At 42.0% G+C, this 23,684-nt stretch overlaps 6 protein-coding genes across 6 annotated transcripts; 1 reads left to right on the top strand and 5 right to left on the bottom strand.

The window, feature by feature from the left end:
- Positions 1 to 344: 344 nt before the first annotated feature.
- On the bottom strand, positions 345 to 7,307 carry LOC135636349 (probable LRR receptor-like serine/threonine-protein kinase At1g51860). The gene is made up of 10 exons (XM_065148039.1): positions 7,004 to 7,307; positions 5,815 to 5,872; positions 4,814 to 4,885; positions 4,562 to 4,633; positions 3,364 to 3,524; positions 2,955 to 3,214; positions 2,526 to 2,652; positions 2,065 to 2,133; positions 1,746 to 1,969; positions 345 to 1,264 (listed from the first exon to the last, which is right to left on the bottom strand). Exons 1-9 carry the CDS (start codon positions 7,305 to 7,307, stop codon positions 1,755 to 1,757), a joined length of 1,338 nt encoding a protein of 445 aa, XP_065004111.1. The 3' UTR covers positions 345 to 1,264; positions 1,746 to 1,754.
- LOC135636350 (LRR receptor-like serine/threonine-protein kinase IOS1) lies at positions 850 to 1,461 on the bottom strand. The gene is made up of 2 exons (XM_065148040.1): positions 1,454 to 1,461; positions 850 to 1,264 (listed from the first exon to the last, which is right to left on the bottom strand). The coding sequence occupies exons 1-2, from the start codon at positions 1,459 to 1,461 to the stop codon at positions 850 to 852; spliced, it is 423 nt and encodes a 140-aa protein (XP_065004112.1).
- A 646-nt stretch (positions 7,308 to 7,953) lies between the features above and the next one.
- On the bottom strand, positions 7,954 to 11,110 carry LOC135636348 (probable LRR receptor-like serine/threonine-protein kinase At4g29180). The gene is made up of 2 exons (XM_065148038.1): positions 10,945 to 11,110; positions 7,954 to 8,540 (listed from the first exon to the last, which is right to left on the bottom strand). Exons 1-2 carry the CDS (start codon positions 11,108 to 11,110, stop codon positions 7,954 to 7,956), a joined length of 753 nt encoding a protein of 250 aa, XP_065004110.1.
- An 845-nt stretch (positions 11,111 to 11,955) lies between these two features.
- Positions 11,956 to 13,192, bottom strand: LOC135634671 (zinc finger CCCH domain-containing protein 2-like). Its single transcript, XM_065145141.1, has one exon. It carries the CDS (start codon positions 13,082 to 13,084, stop codon positions 12,182 to 12,184), a length of 903 nt encoding a protein of 300 aa, XP_065001213.1. The 5' UTR covers positions 13,085 to 13,192; the 3' UTR covers positions 11,956 to 12,181.
- Positions 13,193 to 14,397: 1,205 nt separating this feature from the next.
- On the bottom strand, positions 14,398 to 16,724 carry LOC103981514 (inositol oxygenase 1-like). Its single transcript, XM_065148037.1, has 9 exons — positions 16,706 to 16,724; positions 16,461 to 16,587; positions 15,737 to 15,981; positions 15,591 to 15,646; positions 15,421 to 15,477; positions 15,220 to 15,342; positions 14,948 to 15,096; positions 14,778 to 14,859; positions 14,398 to 14,689 (listed from the first exon to the last, which is right to left on the bottom strand). The coding sequence occupies exons 1-9, from the start codon at positions 16,722 to 16,724 to the stop codon at positions 14,663 to 14,665; spliced, it is 885 nt and encodes a 294-aa protein (XP_065004109.1). The 3' UTR covers positions 14,398 to 14,662.
- Positions 16,725 to 17,293: 569 nt separating this feature from the next.
- LOC135637005 (RGG repeats nuclear RNA binding protein A-like) lies at positions 17,294 to 21,854 on the top strand. The gene is made up of 6 exons (XM_065149312.1): positions 17,294 to 17,673; positions 17,900 to 18,326; positions 18,437 to 18,578; positions 21,123 to 21,281; positions 21,374 to 21,436; positions 21,531 to 21,854. The coding sequence occupies exons 1-6, from the start codon at positions 17,499 to 17,501 to the stop codon at positions 21,720 to 21,722; spliced, it is 1,158 nt and encodes a 385-aa protein (XP_065005384.1). The 5' UTR covers positions 17,294 to 17,498; the 3' UTR covers positions 21,723 to 21,854.
- The last annotated feature ends 1,830 nt before the right edge of the window (positions 21,855 to 23,684 follow it).

Genomic DNA, 23,684 nt, shown 5'->3' with positions numbered 1-23,684 from the left:
GAAATCGAGCAAGGAGCATGCAACCCATCATCCACAACTGTCTTCCACCAGAGTTTTCTTTGCTCACTGTTAGAGAGAGGGCCACTTCGGATGAGCAATTCTCGGGGATAGAGATCTGTGATACTTAGGTCTGTACTCTTTGGCAAAATACAACCTAATCCCATTGTTGCAGAAAGGAAAGAAGAAAAGATCTTATTGACCACATAAGTTTTGCAAGTGTTGGTAAAATGTAACAATGTCAGAAGCACAAATTGCCACAGATTTACACAGATAAAACGATATCATGTTTCTCTTTAAAACAGAGCTGGCACCACCAGAGGAACTGCAAGTTCTCTCTCCTGCTTAGTTGCCGTAATAGTACTGACAGATAAATGTGAAGAGTTATTATGGATGAATGAGTTTAGCAATTCAAAAGATAACAGAAAAAGGAACCAAAGTAATTTACATATCCAGTAATATGTTCAGACATTTTATACATTAACCAACACAATCAAAGACACACCACCGTGCAGGCACCTAAACTAATAAGGCATACACTAAAGGAATAATGACTAGGTGCAAACCATGAGCTTAACCAGCTTTGCATCGATAACCATCTTCCTTTGGCTTTAGTCTCCCAAGATCTCAATTTCAAGAACTTGTTATGTAGCAAAAGAGTTGTACAACCACGATGAAGCTTGATTTTGTGGTTCTGAAGTCAGGCCAGTGAGTGGCAGAACTCAAAATCATTGCCATGCATAGAAATACTAGCCAACATGAATGTAGCTGGACTTCTTTCGAGGACTCTATTCAACATATCTCATCTAAACCCACACATAGTATTACGTAGCAGAAATAACTGTGATGGATTTATCTGGCAGAAGGACCAAATGGTCCTCCTATATCAGATGCAGTTTCTTGGCTTACATTAAAACCTTTACTATATATGTTCTCGCTCTTGTAAGAATCAATCTCTTGCTCCAAGCAGCTCTTCAGCTGCATCACTACTTGAAACATTGTTGGTCTCTGGCTGCCTTTATCTGCTGTGCACGTGAGAGCTAATTCCAGGATCTTCCATGCAGAAGTAGGGTTGCATTTTCCTTGTAGATTTTCATCAACAATTTCATCTATGTTCCCCGAGGAAAGACTTGGGGCGATCCACAGCATGATGTGAATGTTTCCCAGACCAGGCACAATCGGAGGTCTTCCTGTGATAAGCTCCAACAGAACTATACCAAAGCTATACACATCACTCTTGTCGGTGAGTTGGTAAGTTTGATGGTACCTAAAGAAGCATTAACATGATAATTCTAGTCATTTATGACCCACAAAGGACTAGTAATGCCTCTGCAGCCAAGTACAATAAAGCATGGAAAGTTTAAGAACTTCAAAAAGAGCATCAAATTGTCATCTCGAGAAACCAGTATAGTAGACCAAACATGATTCATTTTAAGGCCAAGGAATAATAATTTACAGTGCCATAGTCCTCAGCAACATTGTTTCATTGGAGTCTAGACTTTCCTAGTAAGGTTTAAATGAAGAGAACATGTGCTACAGATGAATTTTTCTTATGATCTAGTTAGAAAAGTAATTTATTACCAAATATATTCTTCCACAAGTTACAAAAAATTCTTTCTAGATTATTATACAAATGGGCCGGCTAGATTGGTTGGTGACAGGAAGATACGGGAAGTAAATAGATATATTTGATGTCTCATTTATTTTGCACATTGTCCATTTGACAAAGAGACATATGAATGAATTACCTGAAGAGGTTAGGGTGAGAAGAAAAGGGTGTAGAAGACATAATCAGGATCGATATATCCAGGGGTGCCAACCACCATCTTCGTGGACACGTGGGTTTGGAAAGACTTGGATAACCCAAAATCTGCTATTCTAGCCTCTAGTTCTTCACTCAAGAGAATGTTGCTGGTTTTGATATCTCTATGGATTATTGGAGGCCTGCATCCTTTATGCATGTATTCCAGTCCTACAATGTTAAATATAGATTGAAATTATAAAAGGAAAGATCATATATCGAAGACAAGTAGAAAGACCAATGGGGGATATTATATCCTCCCAAACCTTGTGCAGCGTCAAGTGCAATTCGCAGTCGTTGACCCCAGTTCAAGGCTTTAGCACGACCAGCCTTATCTGATAATTATAAAGAAATTTCATTAATGCAATTTAACAAAAGATCAACAAGAAATAACCACTTCGCTTCAAGTTTCCAACTAGATATCTCCCTCAAAAGATGGATCTTTGGTTATGAGTCATGAGAATATCTAATCTTCACTACTCTGATACAAGCCATCGGCCACCAAATCAAGATATTACTTCTAAAAAAATTACAGCTTCCTAATTGAACATTAGAATGTGAATGATACACAATATAAAATTTAACTAACATTGTAACAATTTTCCGTCCTTAATATTATATATTTTCCTAAATTATTTTTCCATTATTATTCACAAAAAAGAAAATTCCATATTATTAAGCATTTGGAGAAGAGAAGCAACAGTGCTAAAGTTCAGCATTCTTAAACCTTGTAGATTCTCATGAAGACTTCCTCGCTGCATATATTCATAAACAAGAGCTAGGCAATTTTTATCGATGCAATAACCAACCAGTGAAACCAGATTCCTGTGGTATATTTTTGTCAAGTTCTGAGCCTGCAGAATAAAGTGCAAAATATTGTCACAAAGATTTCAGAGAAGAAAATTGCTGTATGGCGAGCAACAACAAGCGATTAAAAGGTCGTAATCTCATATCAAACGTCACAAGATAGAGAACAAATTGCAAACAGAGGATAAAAAGAACCTACGACAATCAACTTTCTGTTAAAAAAGTGTTGGCCTACCATCTCATCTTGGTTAGCATTTATACCAATCCTTTCAATTCAGGAGTAGCAACCACTCTTTTCAAGTTATCTAGTATTCTTATTTGACGGTCTACTAAGATTTCATGAGCTTACCTCAGCCAGAAATTCCTTCATGCCCTGTTGTGATGATAGAGAACGCATCTTGATTGCAACTTGCTTTCCCGTTTCTAAGCAGCCATGATACACCATGCCAAAACCTCCTTTCCCCATGACCCTTGAAAAATTATTTGTGATGTTCTCCAACTCCTTGAATGTAAATTTTCGACTCTCAAATAGAACTTGTTGCTTGGTACTGTCAGGTCTCTGCTGAGATTGATAACCACATGGCTGTACAGAGTTATCAGAGGCCCGACCTATCAGAGAAGAAAAAATTTGATTATCAGCACATAAATCTGTAAGTGAATAAATTATGCATGTTATTCACTAGTCTATTGCTAGGCAAACTAGTAAAAATTTTGTATTATATAACAAGCCTTTTTTTTTTCCTCTTTAGAGTATTTACCTTGCAGCTTTCTGGATCTCCTCACAATGAAGACCACTACCACCACTAGAAGTAGCAGTGCACCAACTACTGAAGGAATCAGAATGATAGGGGTCTTAGTCTTCTTATTGTCACTAGTAGGCACTGGTGAAGGCACAATGGTCCAATCGATTTTGTCATGTCTGACGTCAAGAAAGTTTAAGGTATTATCAGCTGACTCAGCACCAAAAAGCTAGTAAGAAAGCAATAATAAGAACTTATTCAGATGCATTTCATGCCATTAGTTAAGATCTAGAAGACAAAAAAATTATACAACAGTAATGACGAGAATCATTATGCTTAAATTCACAATTAGAAAACAATCTACACCACCTGAATCATTCTGATGGTTCACTCAGACACAATTCAACTATAGCATTTTTACTATCAGTGCTTCACCAACTTGCAGAAAGAGAACACACTATATTTTGTTGAATAATGACATTGTATGAAAAAGATTTCAAGTTTTTATAAATTTAATTTTTATATTACAAAATTTCTGTGCAGTTTCTACTTAGCCTAGCCTGTCTCTGTGTGTTTTCATGCTAGCTTTCATGCACAAAACTGTCAAATCTGACACGTGGACATTTCAGTTGGTATTACTTGATACTTCAAGATAGAAAGCATGGAGACGATGAGGGGCAGGCTCTCGGAGCTGGGAGGAGATAAGTAAAGTCATCTCTAACCCTAGTCCTGACCAAAATTTTGAAAATTATGTCACAGACCTGCCCTGTCCTCAGTCAAAGCTAGTCAAATTTCTATACGGGCACAATGTTGGTATGCCAGAAAAAATTAATTCCCGCCTAAACGGGATTCCAATAGACACATCAATGGTGCACTGCCAGAGCAGTAGATCACCACTAATGTCATCCCAACTGACAAGGCACCTCTTTTTCTGAAAAGCTTGGTTTTTTTATGGATTACATACTTTCCCATGGACAAAAATACTGTAGTCTGTGAGAACAAGAATACAATCAGTAGTGATGCAAACCCAGTACATGAACTTGAGGAAAAACAAACCTGAATGTAATTAACCCAACATCTGAATTTTTGCGGAGATTATCAGGAACGTATGCATTAAAATTGTTTCCTGACAAATTTCTAAAACAAGGCAAAATGCTTCTTCAGTAGTCTTCTTACTAATCCATGATCTGAACCAAAAGTAGAATGCTTAACTTACAGGACTTGGAGCGATGAAAGGTATCCAAGAGAATCAGGTATAGTTCCTGTTAAATTATTACAAGACAAATCTCTGCAATATAACATGCAAAAAATCAATCACCACTAAGCAGAAAAAGTTCCTTAAGAATCAGGAACAAATCCAGTGAAACTTCCGTTGTCAAATTTTTTGCAAGCAAAGGCATAAACTTTTGATATTAGGCTTGTTTATGTGGAGTCTAAACTCAATCAAAAGTTTGATGTGGCCACTTACAGGACATGAAGAGCTGATAAACTGCCAAGAGAATCAGGAATTGGCCCATTAAGCTTGTTATGAGACAAGTACCTGGAAAAGCGATTACATGCTGATCATTTAGAACTCGAAAAATTCTTCATGGCACCTATGCTCTCTGTATTTATAAAGTCAATAATCTACTTTTCATCATCAATATATGATCAAAGCAAATGAATGAAGAGCAAATTTCACAGATTGATAATATAACACCATTTAACCCGACTGACTCATATGAATGGATCACTCATGCCTCCTCTTTAATTGTGATATTGTGATATTGTGATATTCTGAGCCATATAAGCAGAAGACACCTGTACTGCTTCAAAATTTTGATTGAATTGTCCAAATGGCTACCTGTTGCAGTAAATATGATGGCTAGAATTGAAGTAAACAATTGTGAAACAAAAAAATCTTGCAATGCTCAAACATGCTTGGCAGACATATACCTCTAAAATCCTGTTGGTGTTTGCAAAGTTGCATTTGCATCATTTAGAATGATCTAAACTCAGAGTTAAACAATTTTAAAACCATATTTCTCTTTAGTGCATCAAACTTGTATTGCCTGTAACAATTTCTTGACAAATATAATACTGTATCTGGCCTCAAATTTCCCATCTTTAGTGCGCAAACAGAATAAAAATCTCCAGTAAGCACTCCAAGCTTTATGTTTAAGCCACCATTTAATAGAGAGAGGGAAAAAAGAGAACTGTGATCATGGTGAGACAACTAATCTTAATTATTTTTAACTTGAACAGTTAGGACACAGATTTATGCATTGTCCGTTGGACATTGCTATCCATTACATTTGTGATCATATTAGGAACATTTTTCTTAATTTTTATATCAATTGTCTTGTTCAACATTGTCGACAAGAAAAAAAGACCATACGAGAACAAACAATCTGGACTCGATATATTTCAAGAAATTATAGTCAAAATTACCTGCTCAGATAAAGAGGGATAAAAGCAAGTTGCACTTACAGAGACTTGATATCTTTCAGCATTGCAAAAGGTCCGGATATTTCACCAGTCAATCCCCCTGAAGACAAATTTCTGCAAAAATGTTGGATTTTACAAATTACATTTTTGGTAGAAGTTATGATAATGTCTTCAAGATTTCCGACAAATAAATTTATTTTCTGCCTCTTTGAAGTGCTTGTGATTTTTTTTTTTCTTTCAAATATTTACACACTTATGATTCTTGGATGATCAGGACTATAAACACAGTTTAGGCCATCCCAAGTATATGATTTTGGAGCACACGGATCACCCATCCAATTTCTCTTTATTTGATATTGTAATTTGATTTCTTCCATGGCATCAACTAGCATCCAGAAAATCCAAGAGTAACATACATCAGCGTATACTTTGAACATAACCTTTTCTTTCAGTAACAAGTAGTCAATAAGTAAATAAACAAGTCAAATTGCTTTGAGGCATGTCCGATCATAGCATTGAGAGAGCAAACGGAAGCATCATTATTGAGTTGTAAAAACTAGTAACATACTTATGATTGGCATCACATATATGTCCAAGCATCCACATGGATCAGTATATACCACAACATTATTTTCTTATTGTTATATAAGGCAGTGCTGCAAGTAAGTTATATATGAAAGCAACCAAATTTTCTAAATCCAGACTCAATCATTTATATTCAAACACTTGTGTGGTGGCTTCTGGACTGGCTACTTGGGCCAAGCTCAATGTATGGAACTTAAATTAAACAGGGAGTTAATTTTACTTTTGGAACTGAAATTCTGAATCCTGATGCCGCATCAAATTTTGATTATAACCAACCGCATGAAAATAAGTTATCAGATGCGGCAGAATTTAGTGATTCATATTCTAACAGGTTTAACTAATTAAAAGTAAGAGGTTTTTTTTTTCTCCTATTAGAACTAAAACCTGTTATACAGAAACGTGGCAGTTCATAATCAGCACATCAGGAAAAGGGGGGGAAAAAGGAGTTGCGCCCATGTGCATTGCTAAATGATCTCGAATCATTTTTGTTCATAAAAACAAAATCCGAAGCCTCTTTCTTGGCATCGGTTTGCCTGTGCATGTTGCTGGAGATTGCTAATTTGACTGCATTCTCGATAACAGGACAATGATACAGCTTTAATTACTTGAAGGTGAAGGATAGGGCGAGAGAGCTGCAGCGTCTTACCGTCTACGGAGTCGGTGGCTGCTTGGGTGAGCTGCTTCAGAGAGTATACCTCGAAGGCGTTGATGATGGGGGGGAGGGTGGAGTTGCTCGTGGCGTCGAGAACGTATTGGTATCGAGAATAGCCTTCCAATGGCTCAACGCTGTATGTGTAGCCACATGATAGGTAACGCGGGGTATACCAACTAGATCTGGTCTCGCCATTCCGGGTGATGTTGAACACCCTGGTCGCGTTGCCCGTCAGCGCCTGGAGTTGGGTGAAGTAGAGGACGTGGTACAGCTTGTCGTATGGGGAGGCGGCGTCCATGGAGAAGTCCAGCTGCCGGCCAGCAGCCGGAGTCACCGCGGTCTGCAGAACTGTGATAGGCGGCTCGAATAAATCGTCGGCATTGTCCACCTTCAAATCGGTGGACAAGGTAACCCATGAAGGATCGATGGAGGGGTTCCAAACGCGATCGTAAGGGTCGTTTCGAGGCTCCAAGGGAAATTAGATTATTAAATGGCCGCAGCTTAGCTAATTTTGCGTGCTTAATTAATTAATTAATTAATTAAGCCTCCTTAATCATAATGAGTTTTAATCCCAAAGACTCTCAACCTCTCTAAGCTATCTTTCGGCTCTGCGTGATTTCTGTTCCTCCTCCTTTCTTTCCTACATCTAAAGCATTAGATTAACCTGTATATATTATATTAGTTCTTAGATCTTTGAGTTGACTTACTACTGATCAAACGGTTAATTTTTTAATATTATCTTTTTTAAAAAATTAAAAATTGGGTGTATAATTATAATGACATTAAAAAATTGATATAAAATTAAAATTAAAAAATTTATAATCGAACTCTAAATGACTATACCAAGTTAATAAGTTTTAAATGTAAGAATTTAACCACTATATCATAAATTTTATTTTTATCATATTTAATCAATAAAAATTATTGATTTTAATTTTTTAAAATTAAAAATAGAAATTCAGATGGTAAAAGATAAATTTCCTATACCTCACGGTGTCGGATGCTCCGAAGTTGCGCCGAGTGATGAGAACCACAGACTGCGATGCATTCACGTATTCACCGTAAAGACCGTTCCCGAGTGGCCTCAGCTCCAAGGAAGATATAAAAGGAGTTCCACTCCCTGTGTTGATCAAACAAACCGATGTGAGATTAGCAGTCGCATAGCTCAAAGCCTCCACCGTATAGATGGCAGATGGATCGGAGATGATGATCGTCTTCCAATAATCGACTCCGATGTGCAGATCAAACTTTGTGGGGCTATTCTTGCCATCGTAGTTCCCGTACATGAAGGTAGCTCTCACAAGAGACGCACGGTTCTGAGACACATTCTTTAACCTATAGCAGTTCCGCAGTCCATCCGGAAAGCTTCTGAGGTTTAATTCTCTTGTTGGAACGGTGGAGTTGATGTGCTCCGATGAAATATCGAAGTTTGAGCCTGCATTAATAAACTGGTCATCCGAGACGTAGCTTATTTTTGAAATAGGGTCCAAATATTTGGAATTGGCGTTGCCACAGTCGATGCTGATGAATCCTGCAAAAAAAGATGATAATTCGATTTGCGCTCCATTCAGTATTATTTTATTTGAGTTTGGGAGTTAATTTAGATTAATGTTTTCAAGTAGTAGATCTTGTCGGATGTTATTTTGAAACTATTATCAGTATCTATTTAGATATTAAATTATTTTTATTGAAAAGATAGATACTGGATAAATGTTTTAGTAAAAAGAGGGACATGATCTTTTCTGATATTCTGATAAATGTCCTAATTGAATTATCGTAAACCTCAAAATTTGGAAGTCATAAAGAATTCCATTAGGTTCTAACTGATGCCAAAAGGTCCGAGGAACACAGAAAGGTCATGTAATAAATAATTCAGCCCACCGACGGACAGAGATAAGAAGAGTTCAGAAGAACCTCCACCGGCTTAGTTTGCCAGCATCCATCGAGTTAATAGATCGAAGAGAGAAATTTGCATACCCGCAGTGCTCGGCTGCTGGCTGTTGACCAGAACGAGCATAAGCGACATGGCAAACGGAAGAAGGAAGCGATCCAACATCTCCTCCGCTGCACAGCACCAAATCTTTCAACCCTCACCGAGGTGATGGGAAAACGTGCCACATATAAGAAGGCAGCAAAGGAACGACGACTCTGCACTCCAATATCAGGTCAGCCGACCTTTAGAAACCATCGACGACGGTGCACAGAGCGCGTCATGATGGTGGATGCGCGTGCCCGTGGGACGTTTGCCTACTCCACGGTGATTGGGAAATTGCATTCGATAGATCAGGTGATGTTGGGAGCGACTACGTTCTGGGGCGGTTGTGTGGTCGAGTCGGACTCCCAAGTAAGGTGTGCATGGAACATGAATTGGCCGATCATGTATGGAGAAGTTATTATAGCGAAGTCTACGGCTGTCGAGAGGGAGAAAGCACGCAATCGCAACTGGCATCATCCAAAGTTGATTTAAATACTAGTTGAGAATTTTGATTCTTGCTTCCCTAAATGCATTTCTCACATCAATGTGACAAACATTGACGTATAGAATGCATGGTTAATGGTACACCGAAATGAGACGAGAAGGAGACAGTGGTTATGTTCCGAACAGTTGCACTAGGATCAAGGAGCAGCAGTACCACTCAAATCGATTGCTATAGCCAACACAAACTTAGCTGGGCTTTATTTCAACAACTGGATTGGACAGATCTTCACCTTTCCCCATGACCCTCCCTCGCGATCTGGTGGAGAGAAGGGGGAGTTCATTAGACAAGAGTCAAACGGAACACTAAACTGATGTAGCACCGAGTTCGCTCGTATATCGTTGCATGGAAAAGCACATTACGTGTAAAAGTTCACGTCAGTCTTGCTCTCCGGATCGGCACACGTAACACTTCGGTGTTGATGTCTGGCTACTTGGAGTCTTGATTCATAGCTCACATTCTTGACTTTGATATGCATCGATCAAGTCGACTGCATCAAACTTCGTCATAATATCGATTCGTGCAGTTCGTGCACGGGTGGAGTTTATCATGGTGTTGCCATTATCTTTTCTATGATATATATGAAGGCCAGACAGGACGTTCTCTTTCTCTCTTGTGATAATAAGCTTACCGAAATATTCATTTCAAAATGCAAGAAAAGCTTGAGGAGGAACGGAAGTTATCGATTTCTTCGAACAGATCAAATTCCATTAGTAATAATGCATGCATGCAAACCTCTCAAACCATCACAACAAATATCACCGTGGAGAACTATGCGAATCATGGGCCCTATACCTCCCCATCTCCTGCAGGGATCAAGCAACAAATTCCAAAGGAAGTTATTTAAAGAATTTTGGGCCGAACCAATGACTTATGCCGAGGATCATGCATCTATCTATTCAAAGGTTTATACATGGCTCTATTCGATGCAATATCTCATTTCTTTACATATTTTCATGGTGTCTTTTCACGTAAGAGGATTAAATTAAGTTTATCGTTTGACATGGATCTCCATAAATCGTGATTTGAAATCGACGTTAGCTTCTAGCTAGCTTGTGCAATTAAAGACCATGGGTGATGATCGACTAATTCAGTGGCATCGAAGACTTTTAGTTACTAGACTTTTCTTCAAAGGACTCTTGTGATATACTCGTGTTCCGATCCTTACTTTCATTCAAAGATAAATCGCCCATTAGAATGGTGGGTGGTATCAAACAAATGATGTGCCTAATTGTCTTAATCATGAAGAATAGTCAGTAAGAGAAGCTGCCTTCTAAGCCCTAACAACTTTTACGTAGCCATTACAGCGTGCTGTGTGTATGGACTTGCCACCATACTCGGGACCTATCTGAATCGCCACTTTTTCTGGGATATAAATCACTGTAGCTGCAAAGAAAACAAACATTTCCTCGTAGCTGCAATCAACAGATGGTCCAAGTTACCCGTGCCGTGGTTTACCATTCACATCGAAGAGGGCATGCAGGTCCACTCGAGGGTTTGGACTTTGGGTGCAAGCAAGTGGGAGGACCAGCGCAAACACGTACCTTCTCCCATGAAGCCCGTCTTCTGTGCACACAGAAACCTCCACCAAAACCATGGTTTCCTTGCCGAAGGACAGCCTCATGGTCCCCCCAACTTCATTGCCTCCCTCTCTCTCTCTCTCTCTCTCTTTTCCTTTTCCTTTAATTATCGCCACCTTAAAAGAAACCAAGTACTCTTCTCCCGTCCTTTTCTTTGCTCTGCACTCCACGGCACGTCGCCCATGTTCTTCTACCTTTGCATCAAAACATCGTACTGGTCACTGATTACCAACGCTTAATCTTATTTCTTAATCTTCCACAATGAGACACTTAATATTATTTCCTAATCCGCACCGATGGCGTTCGTGATCACAGCTGTGTCGGCTTTTCTTCTCCATTCTCATCCGTTTGCTGCGGCAGTTAATGGTTCGCTTTCGCCCATGGTTAGTGTTTCTTCCGCCACTTGATTCGCACTTGCTGCCACATTATATTGTAGAATAAATACCTGCATATTAATCCATTCATGGATGCAGCAAAGCGATAGAGGAGAAGAATTTGATGCCAAGTTTTGTAGTGATGCTTGATGATGTTCAAGGCTGTCTCGCCAAAGACCAGCAGCGCCATAGGATGAATGCGTGGTTTTGTATTACCAGCACCAGCCCACCTTTTGATTCCGTCTTTCATTCCCAAGGTTTTCAGGTTGGCTGCTCCATCAGCATCATGGATGTTGATGTCCAACTCTTTTAATAATTGTTTTCTCAAAAAGCAGCCACCAGTCAACCACAATCTATATCTCTCAATCCATTGCTTTTCGTACCTGTGTTTTATGTATCTTGCTTTTCCTTTAATTATTTTGTCTTGAACAGGTGATGGTGATCCAGTCTCAAACAAAGCGACTCTCTCCGGTTCATACTGCTCACAAACTCGATCTCATCATCATCAGAAGATCTGCAAATGACAAAGGATACCTCTGGATTGAGATCCAAACCAAACATTGGCACAAGTTAAATCCAAAAACATCTGTGAAATAAAAACAACAAAGGAGGAGAGTTTCTGCAAGCAGATTTCAACAAAAAATATATCTTTTCCTTCACATTTTTCGCATACATTCACAATCTTCTTCGTTCTTATTTATGAGCAAATGTTGACACAAGTGTCAAAGGCAATCTTCTGCTTCAATCCTTCACCAGTTCCGATACCCAATTCAAATCCGGCACCGCCTCCTCCTCCTCCCTCCTTTTAGCGGCCTCATCCTCCCTCGTCCCCGGAGTCACCGGAGCGCTCCCGAAGGCCGACAGGAACCCCATGCCCCTTCGCGTCCCGAACGGTGGTGCCGAGCTCACCTTGCTCAGCTGTAGCTTCCTCATTGCCTTCACCACCTCGTCCACCCCCACCGGAGACACCGGAGGGGAAGAGCCATCCGAAGGCGGCGACATGGGAACCGGTGCTAGAGTGGACGTCGGCGACAACGTCATCCTCGCGCCGTCCTTGCCCGGCGACGTCGGGCTCGGGGGCAGCACCACGCGCAGCTGCATAGGGGAGTGCGCGAAGAAGCAGACGCGGCGGCGGCAGGCGGCGCCATCCTTGCAGGGCTGGGTGCGGTAGCGTGCAGGGTGGAGCCAGGTCTCGAACACGCCGTGAGCGAGCTCGCAGGCGTCGCCGCGGCGGCAACCCCCGCCCCGGCGAAAGTCCGGGCAGGGAGTGCCGGAGTAGTGGAAGCGCCGGGGGTCACGCCTCCGCGCCTTCTCGCCCTGGTGGGCGTAAGGGCACTCGGTCCAGTCGTGCGACCGCCCGCGGGGGCACCGCCGCACCTTGAACTCGTACATGCGGAACTCGTCGCAGGAGTACGCCTCGGCGGTAGCTGCCGACGAGGGGTCGTTGTTGCATGGGAGGAAGCTCTGCAGCGCGGCGAGCGCCGCCTCGCCGAGGAGGTGCGGTGGGAGGTCACAGGACAGGCCAGCGACGCCGCTTACGGGGAGGGCGGAGTACTGCTGCATCACGACGGTCGGATACTCAGCAAAATGCCAAGGGGGGACGTGGACGGTCGGATCGCAGTGAGTTCGCTCACCGGGCACCATGGGAAGCCGTCTTCTCCTCTTCTTCTTACGCTGCTGCCGATGCTTTGGCGTTGAGGGGTGAATTCATAAGGCATATAAAGCTTGCCGGGGGGAGTGGGTCGTACGGACAATAAATTGGTGGCGGATGCGTTCATTTTATTTATAATGTAATAAAAGTGAAAGCGAGGAGGTTTTTTAATTAATAAAATGAAGGGCAAAACGGACGCCGGTTGGATTGCTGTAGGCGGTGACTTCCTTGGGGATTACTGGCAGTGAAGATACCCCACCCCGGACGACGTGTGCGGCAGACGACGACGTTTACGTTGACACGTGGACTAAGACTTTGCCAGATCTAAATTACAAAACTTGTTATTATTATTATTATTAAAAGGTAAATTATTTATATGTTTGGGATAATTATTTATATGTTTCCGGCGAAGAGGCAGCCCGAAGTATTATAATGGTAATGATGACACCATGGGCTTCCTCGGGGGAGTGACAGAACAGAACAGGTTCGTTCCTCCTCTCCGACCTCACCGAAGTAGAATTAGATTATTAGAATTATGATGTCCTTTTTGTTTTTTTGTTTTTGGTTGATGGAGTAGAATTAGGTGCAATGCTTATCCTACGTCGACATCGATCAGCATTCCACCCACCAACTAATACTGTGGACGGTGACGGAGGAGTTGGGTTTCGGCTGCTGTGTTTGTGGATAAGAGCTAAGACGTGGGCCACATGTGCAGTCCAACCCACGCAAAAAGGGTCGATTGGAATTTTCGTCTTTTTTTTATGAGGGGGTTTAAGCTGGTATATTATGATAAGGTCGATAATTAGACCATTACATCATAATTAACCCGTCATCAGCCATATGACGTTAACACGGTCGTGCCCAAGTGTGGAGATCGTAGAGCCGCACTGTAATATTTCTTTTGTCATTGGACGCATTACAAGTATCGAAATATTTCCGCTTTTAAAAATGATATTATGATGAGAACTTATAAATAAAATTATTATTATTTTATATATATTTTTTGATCAAACCAGAACCGAAATCAATCTTGTATGGTTTTGTTTCATTTCCAAAAACTAAGAATCCAAACCATTAGTTTTGGAACCACAACCGTGGCAGCCCATTTGTTGTACTGCTGCATTAGCAATTCTGTGATCCAAGTCTTTGAGATTCATTTTCATTAAGGCCTTTTTACATGTGTTTCCCAGGAAAGTAATGTTGTTTTATGAGGGCCATAATGACTCATTATGTCAATTTATTACAATGGATAGAGGTGCACATTCCTGATCAACCCAATGACAGTTGTCGAGACAAGTCCCGCTGCATCCAATCTCAGACAAAATGACATCATAGTTAGGATCGAGTGGCAAGATGAAATACGAAGAACAACCAAGTAAAGGGACCACCAAGATATTATCCATTTGAATCATTCACCTCACTACTCCATCTTAAGCAAGTCGATGTTATTATATAGCAGACACCAAGCAGTACATGCATGGATGATCACTAGAACACCTTAACACGGCTGCAACACTTAGAGGCTACTGTGGTAAAACCAGAAGTAGCTTTATTCATGGTGATGCTGCAATTCACCATCTCAGCTTTGCCGGAAAGTACTGCACCAGAAGAGATGATCGGGTCAGTCATCGGCCTGTCGCGTTTAAGAGAACAATGGTGTGCGACCTCACTAGTCATCCACTTAACCTTGTCACTGAGAGAGAGGTAGTAGGGTTTCACTTCCTCCAGATTTATCTTCACTTTGCTCTTGCTGTAGAGATCGGACTTGCTGCACATTGCAGATGTTACGAGTCTTTTACTCTACCAAAATACAGAAGACGAGCTCATTGCAGTTGAACGAGGTAGTAAGAACTAACTTGAAGACGAGGAGCCACTCGAGCATCTCTTTGTCGTGCTGGTTCATGAGATACGTGTAGGCACCGGATCGGTGCAACGCATACAAGGAGTGGAACCGCACGATGAAGAAGGAAGCAGGAGGCAGCTTCGTCTCATTCCCCTTCATCACCTGTTGCTTTCACGAATGTCATGCCGTACGTAGCAGAACAACGAGAACCCATGCAGAAACGAATCCGTAGAGAGAGAAGGAGAGGCGCACGAGGAAAAAACGAGGGAAGAATGGGAGACCAACCAGGTACATGTACTCGTCGTGACCCCAAGACATGGTGACCTTGTCGAGCCCACAGTTCTCGGTGTACACCCCCAATCTCGTTTGGAACAGTGGGTTGTCGTAGTCCGGGTTCTCCTTAAAATACTGCACGTAAAAGGTAAACGAAAGAGAGAAAGGGAGGTGGCATGGAGTTAGCTGTGGAGTGAGTCAGATGACTTTTACGTTGTGGTGAACTATGGATTCGTCCAATGCACAGCCCAGTGACTGGGAACGCATCACCTGTGTGATGAAGGGACATAAAATATCAACAGAAGAGACAGATTGCAGCCGACTAAGATCCAAATGTTTCGTTCGCGAGAGAGAGAGAGAGAGAGAGGCCAGTCACCACCAACAACACACCACTGAGGCTCTCCACCGAACGTGGGGTTCATCAGTACTGTTCCAAGATCTACCACAGCACAAACGAATGAGTAATTGAACAGCTACAACTCTTAATTAGTAGTCTCGCGAAAAGAAATTATCGATTTACTTAAGATACCATGGATGAGGGCAGTGAGGTGAAGCCAATCTTGATCCGGGTAGTCTCGGCGAACGGCTTCGGCGGATTGGAGAAGGTGTTCGATTTGGGGCTCATCGAGGTCCGGATCGCTCTCGTCGACTATCTCATTCAGAAGCTCGATGCAGTCCCATATGCTCATCTCCGCCTTCTGCAGCTTTCCATACTCTTCCTTCTTCTTCTTCTTCTTCGCGTTGCCGCAGGCATCAACCGCAGTCACGTAAAATTAACTTCAAAACAAGGTGAACATCAAATTGATATACGATCGAATAATAGCCCGACGCAGACGCAGCAATTGCGTGACAACAACATCAAAAGAAAAACAATGGAACCCCGTATCTTTGGAGGTTTGACGTTGCAGACATCTAAACAATTTAGATCGTTCAAAACGTATCCAACTTCGAATGGAACTTTTGGCATATACAGAAATCATCACCGTGAGAAAGAAAGTTGTATAAGACAAATCCATATAGCATATGTTTGGTAGATGTGATTGACACGGTAGAACTCTTCCACTGTTGCTCTTCTTTCGCTCTCTTTCTCATAGTCCCCGCATCACCATGAAAACAGGAACCGGTTAGGAAGAAGAAGAAGAAGAATACCATTTATGGATGATGAAGATATATTTATCCATAAGCATCGGGACCAGATGATACCAAAATCAAAACCGTGGTTCGTGCCGAGGAAGACAGAAGGTGACATATACCTGAAGGAGTGACCAAAGGCGTTGCTGCCGACGACTACAAATCCTCCATCAAGAAGGCGTTCCTCTTCTTCCACCGAGCCCTCCACATTCCCGTTGTTGGCTATGGGATTCTCCTCAAGAACCGGATCTAGAGCAAATCAACATGAAACAAAGATGCACTGCTGTCAGGATCATTCTCCTCAACATACAACTGAGAACATGAAACTGGAAGAAGCGCAAAGGATGTGCGGAGAGAAACATCATACCGGGCTCGATGACCGTCATGGTGTCTCCAAGGAGAGACTTCACACACTATTCGCCGGACCAGTTAAGTGGCGTGAACACTGAGCGGTAGGCCTTTCGATGGCCTCCTATGCTTCACTGCCCCCGTCTAAATCACCCTACGATTCCCCAAGATCTTACTGGATTACCTCTAAGGCCAACCACTTCGCTTTTGGGCCGACTTAATGGGTCATTCTGGGGGCCCATATTAATGAAGACAGAATACATGTCACAATAATGTAGTAAAACAATCGCCACCGTTGAGACAACCGTCTCATCCGTGGACGACCAAACCTGTCGCGCCACGAGACGCGAACGTAGATTTAAACGGATCTCGTCCGCACGATCATAATATAACGGTCTAGATTTTCTTGCCACGAGCATTCCCTTGTCTCGCGACGCGAACCGTAAGAATCCCACTGGCGTCGGCCCGATGAAACATCTTTTTTTATGACTAAAAAACCCATGGTTATCATCTTATACGAGGAAGTAATCTGGTTAAGAAGCCTGCAAGCAATGGCTATCTTGGTCATTTAATTACCGAAATATATATGGTAAGTAAATCCCAGGCGTGGCGGCTAGGGTTTTTTGCGTCGCTTATCTGCACTCTCTCCGCCCCTTCCACCGAAACCTGCTTTATTCGGCTCAATCGAGACATCTTGCCGCCGATTCTAGGATTCCCATGGAGATCGTCGAGGCGCGGAGATTGGTGTTCTTCTAGTTCTTTGTTTCTCTAAGGCCTATCTGACCCCGGCGCTTGAAGATTCTTTTGCGGAGATGGCCAGCATTAACCCCTTCGATCTCCTCGGAGACGACGATAGCGAGGACCCAACGCAACTCATCGCCGCCCATCAGCAGAAGATCGCCTCCAAGAAGCCCACTGCCCCTGCCGCCGCCGCACCTCACGCGCCGGCTAAGCTTCCGACCAAGCCTCTCCCTCCTGCTCAAGCCGGTCGGTCTCGTTGATCTGGTTGAATTCGTCTTATGGGAAAAAATGAGTTTCTTTTGTCGTAGTTTCCGTGCAAATCTGGAACTTATCTTGTTTCTTGTGAAGCTTCTTGCCTCGGGCGTGTTTGTCTGCTTTAAAGCTGCGTGTTTTGTGCGTTATTTCTCCGGTTGAAATACGTTTTGCGCCTTGCCATAGTGCTTATCTGATCGGATCCTATTTGATCTTGTAGTGAGAGAGGTAAGGGATGCGAGGAGTAATACTGGGGCAGTGCGTGGCGGGGCTGGCCGAGGTGGCCCCGTCCGTGGTAGGGGTGGACGAGGAGGTCCGATGAGTCAAAATCGTGATTTTGGAAATGGGAACACCGGTGGAGCTTCGCGAGTGTATGAAAGTGCTGATGGTGCGGGAGGAGGTGAAGATGGTGACGCTGGTAGGCTTCAGGAGAGGGATCGGCCGCCGCGTCAACCGTTCAGTGGTGGACGTCGCGGTGGATATGGTGGACGTGGTGGATACAGGAATGGGGAGGCTGTAGATGACTCTGAACGTCCTCCACGGAGGATGTACGATCGGCGGAGTGGAACAGGCCGTGGGTATGAGATGAAACGCAGTGGAGCTGGCCGTGGAAACTGGGGAGCTGCAACTGATGATGATATTGCACAGTGAGACTTGATTACTCACTCTTAGGATGTATAGTGAGGGGAACCTTATAATATTAGCTTGTTATTTCTGTAACATTTCGTTTTAACTGTGAACCCTTTCATGTTGGTAGGGAAAAGGAAGAAGTTCTTAATGCTGATGATAAGACTATTGCAACCGAAAAGCAGGCAGAGCAGGATGAGGTGCCATCACCTGAGGTGAACAAAGATAACGAGGGTGCACCAAATGAAGGTGAAGAGAAGGAAGAAGATAAGGTGAGTGAGTACCACTGTACAAAACTTTGTTTCACACTGCACATAGAAATAATAGAATATCTCTTTTTTTGCCAAAAAATCTAATTTAACACTTGTACATGAATACTTGAATAGCCATTTTGGAAAATATAATACAGTGGATTACTTCTCTGTGTGTCGCATTATCATAAATCTTTTTGCATTTGCTATATACTAGCATGATGTGCAGCAATAAATGCTGTGACAGTAACAAATGAGTCACATTTTCCTGTTCCCCTGTAGTTGCTGTAGTTTATTATACTGCTGTTACATGGGTATTCTATGTTGCAAAGAATGAGCACCTAGCTCATTGAATTATACATAAACTTCTAGAACTTACTTTGACTAGAAACGTTTTGATTACTAAGTGACTAATTATCCTAGTGGTAATGTGGAATCTGTTTTCTACTATTAACTCACCTTTTGTATAGCATTGTACTCATTTAAGTGCCTTATATAACTACTATTGAAGTTGAAATAATGTCATGCCTATCAAAAACCCATTCATGTCTATTCTTGTTTGACATTCACTATGATTGCACATTTGACCTGTCCAGATCTTGATACCTTTGAAAATAATAGAATATAGGATGATTGAATAATACTTCATCAGTCCTTCCTGTTATGTATCTGATCTCAGGTTCTTGAGTGAGTGGCTTCTTTTTGTCTTCACAGCTTTTGATAAATGAGTTGCATCAAGAGATTAAGAGAATCTTTTAAGTCATTTGTTAAGCAGCAGGCCGATTACAAGTTCCAGAAGAACAGAGATAAATATTTTAAAAAATGATATAAATATGTACATTTTTTATGTGATTGTATGGATGTGTTTAGAACCTAAGTAATTGTAACTTTCTGTATGAGCATGTTGCCTAGTTTGTTATGATGGTTTGTCTGCATGTTATGTTGTTGAATGAAGTAAAAAATAGTTGTCTAAATGGAAAACTTTTGCTGTATATTGTGATAGTCTGACACTATTTGCATTGCAAATTCAGTTGTATATATATTGGCTTCAATGATTTTATTTTTGTAGTTTCTAACTTTTGTATACCTGATGAGTTTTGGCAGAAAGGCGAGAGGTTTCTGTATCTTTTAATGGTTGTATTGGTATATTATCTTTAGAGGCTCAAGTACTAATTTATACATTCCAGTGATTTAAAAAGCGCTAGGCGCCAAAAGGCGCCAAGGTCCAAAAACGCCCAGGCGCTCGCCCGAGCGAAGCGAGGCGCTAAAATATAAAAATATAAAATATATTTAATAAATATAATTATTTAAAATTTTAAATAAAAATATAAAAATATATAATATATAATATAATTAATAAATATAATCACATTAATAAATATAAACCTGCTGACGGAGAAACGAGGAACCTCCCGGGAGCGGCGGCGGCAGCAGCGGCAAGTGGCGGCAGCGGGAAAGGGAAAGGGAGCGGAAGGCGCGAGCAGCGGGAAGGCTCGCAGGAGGGCTCGCAGGAGGCGAGAGGGCTCGCGGGAGGCGAGAGGGCTCGCGGGAGGCGCGAGCAGCGGGAGGGCTCACGGGAGGCGTGAGCAGCGGGAGGGCTCGAGGGAGGCGCGAGCAGCGGGAAGGCTCGCGGGAGGGCTCGTAGGAGACGCGAGCAGCGAGAGGGCTCGCGGGAGGCGCGAGCAGCGACAGCGAGCGACGAGATCGCGATCGGGATTGGGATCAAGAGCTGCAGCGGCAACAGGTTAGTGTTGGGTTAGGGTTAGGGTTAGGGTTATATCAGTTTAGTTGGTTCGATTGAACCAACTAACAACCGAACCAGGATCGAACCAGACCTAAAATTCTAGTTCGGTCGCCTTGGTTTACCCAGGCGCTCGCCCGAAGCGCCCAGCGCCTGGGCTCGGGCGAGCGCCCAGGCGGCGCCTGTTTGAAGCGCGCCGCCTGAGACATTAGCGAGGCGCTCGGGCCTCGCCTCGCCTCGCCCGAGCGCCTAGGCGAGCGCCCGAGCGCCTTTTGCAATCACTGATACATTCAGTTAAGATGTGCTTTATTTTGTTTATAACTATCATTGTTTATATTTAATATTGTTTATTTATCTTGGTAACATCTGTTAGTTAGTTTGACCGATGATCTATCAAGAATTCAAGATGTCTAAATTTTTTTTGATGGGCATAAATCCTATTAAAATTTCAAGGCGAGAACCATGACTTTTGGAGTATTCACTTGGATATGAAATGTTGTACTTGAAGATAAGGATACGAGATTGAGAAAAGATTGTGGCTTCGAGTAATGCTTTTGATATCGGATCTAGAGTGTTGACATTTGCCACGCTCCTGAGTGCTGGGCCATGCTTTTAATACCATTATCTGAGTGCTGCCTCTCTTTTATTTGCAAATAAAATATCAAACTGTGTAGTACTTGCAACCCAATTTAGTGATTCCAACTCTTGTAGTTTTTTCGGTAGTTGAAACTTTGACTGTGAAGGATTTATTTTGTCTGTTAGGATGCATACGCTTCTTACAGCACCACACTTGTAGTGATGTATTTTTGACTTAAAATGAGTAGGAGATGACTTTGGAGGAGTATGAGAAAGTGAGGGAGGAGAAAAGAAAAGCATTACTTGCAATGAAGAATGAAGAGAGAAAGGTTGAAATTGACGAGGAACTGCAGTCAATGAAGCAACTCTCGGTGAAGAAAGGAAATGATGATGTTTTCGTTAAGCTTGTAAGTGTGCTGTGGCTCTTTTCCTTTTCTTTTGTCATCGTGCATGACATCTATGTTAGGACAAGCCTGTTGATCTACTGCTTATTCCACAGGGTTCTGACAAGGATATCGGAAAAAAGAAAGAAAACATTGATCGGGATGAAAGGAGCAAAAAGGTATGCAGTTTCGCCCATCAGGTGTTTTTTTTCTCATAAAGCTCCGGTAGCCACATTTTATTATGTTTGACGGTTGTCAATATTTCCTTGTTAGTCCATGAGCATCAATGAGTTTTTAAAGCCAACTGAGGGAGAGAGAAACCGCGGTGGCCGTGGTCGCGGAAGGGGGCGAGGTGGTCGCGGACAATTTGGTAGCGGCTTTGGAGGCGAGGGTTCAACTTTTGCAGCAGCTGCTGCTCCATCAATTGAGGATCCTGGACAGTTCCCCACCCTCGGAGGGAAGTGAGATCCAGCGAGCTCAAAGAAAACCTGTCTGTCTTTATTTCCGCTATCATGGTGATAGTCACTTTAATTATTCATGGGTTGTGAGAGGATTTCAGTACAATAATATGATGGATGCTTGCTGTTCGTTGTTTTAGTCTCAGTTTACTGATATGTATATCTGAGCATGTGTTGGCAATTGCTAAGATGTTATAGGACCTGCTCTTGTTATGCATCGCCTCATTCCCACCATTTTTGACATTCTTTTAACTTTCTAATTAAAGATCAAGGTGGAGCAGTTGGAATCATTTATTTTCTGCTCGTAGAAGATTTAGGATGTCAAATAATGGCATCCATGCCCATCTGCTTATAAAGGATTAGTCTAACATTTTTTGTTGCAGCTACTAGAAATTTATTTTTTGTTGTTGTCATGGCCGAAACAGCCAGCTAAGATTGGTCAGAGATGGTTACTATATCAGTTGGTGTCAAGTTGGCCATCGGGTGGGTTCATAGATCATCAGTTGGTTGGATGAAGGTGCTGTTCTTCTTCCTCCAGGCCTACCTTTCACTCTCTCTTCGACTGTGGCTTCGCTGTTGCTTTTGGCAACAAGGATTTTAACCGTCAATAGCAGTCGGGTATCTTATTTCAACCTCTAGGGGTTTGTGTTTGATGGGTTTTTTTCAAAAAAAAAAAATTATCCTTTTTATCTCAGCAATTAAAGGAATGAAAATTTTAAATTGTGGATGCACAGGATATTTAACAAATGTTATTGACATTAGGTTGAAATCGAAGGTCAAACTAAAGGATGTGTCGATCGTGAGCTTATAGAGAATACACGACTCGCTGGCTATCATTCACCACGCAAGTACCATATAAGGACTGATGTTCTTTTAATCATAAGGGTCAAGGTCCAAAAAAAAGGCTTGGGTCAATCTTCGAGCTATCGAACTAACTCAGATTTGGTTACGAATTAACTCTCCTACGGAAGATTCATAGAAATATTCCAAGACAGTTTGGATCAGTAATGGATCAGCCTCTCATACGGAATATCCACATGAATATTTCATGAAGATCAAAAATCGATTACCATCGATTACCAACGTATTCCAAGAAGAACAAGGGACAGTTCAAGTGAGTTAAATTGTCCCCTCCATGATACCAACATGAGATACTCCTCTTCCTTTGAAAGTTAGTATAAATACACACTCAAAGCTCAAAAAAAAAATATACAGGAACAAGACCACTAACTTGAATGTCGGAGGGATCGACTCGAGAAAATCCCCCGACCTCGATCTTTATGTAGGAACAATGAAGGAAAGATCCCGCATCATCCTAAATGGTTTCTCGCACTCGAATCAGAGCCATGTCATGCTGCTACAAATACTAATGTAAATTTTTCTAATATTGTGATGCTAGAAAGAGGGCCCCGATGATGTAAGAGCATCCAAGGGTTGATCCTGTTCCTGAACATTCGGATTAAATACTGCCTCCAACTAAATATTGGAAAATCTTAGGGGCGACATCACATGCGCAACGGAAGAACAGAAAACTAAATCCTCATTCTCAAAGATATCTTCATCGTCGTGTGAAGATTGGTGCACAAAAATTCGTGAAATAGAAAATCACGTGTGAGATAGATTGTGTTACCTAGGGAGATCGTATATCCCTGAATCCCTACAGATCTCTAGGAGATAGTGAAGGAGGTCAAGTGCCCTCCTTTCTAACGGTGATTCATACAGTAGGGCTTACTCTAAGGTGGAGAGGGGGAGAAGAATACGAGAGGAAGCATAAATTTCTAGCATATAAACTATTGAAACCCTCTGATTTATAGAGGTCTCTTGTCAACTTAACCATAATGGATCTTCCTCTATTGGGTACTAGATCTCCTTCCAACTACCCAAGCCTCTTATATTAGTGGATCTTTATCCAATAATGTCTCATGGGCTCTTATTGGATCTCATCCATAGGATCCAATAATTCAAGGGC

Source organism: Musa acuminata, chromosome BXJ3-4 (assembly GCF_036884655.1).
Source record: "Musa acuminata AAA Group cultivar baxijiao chromosome BXJ3-4, Cavendish_Baxijiao_AAA, whole genome shotgun sequence".
NCBI lineage: Eukaryota > Viridiplantae > Streptophyta > Magnoliopsida > Zingiberales > Musaceae > Musa > Musa acuminata.
The sequence above is the reverse complement of the archived record's forward strand: the minus strand, read 5'-3'. Positions and strand labels throughout refer to the sequence as shown.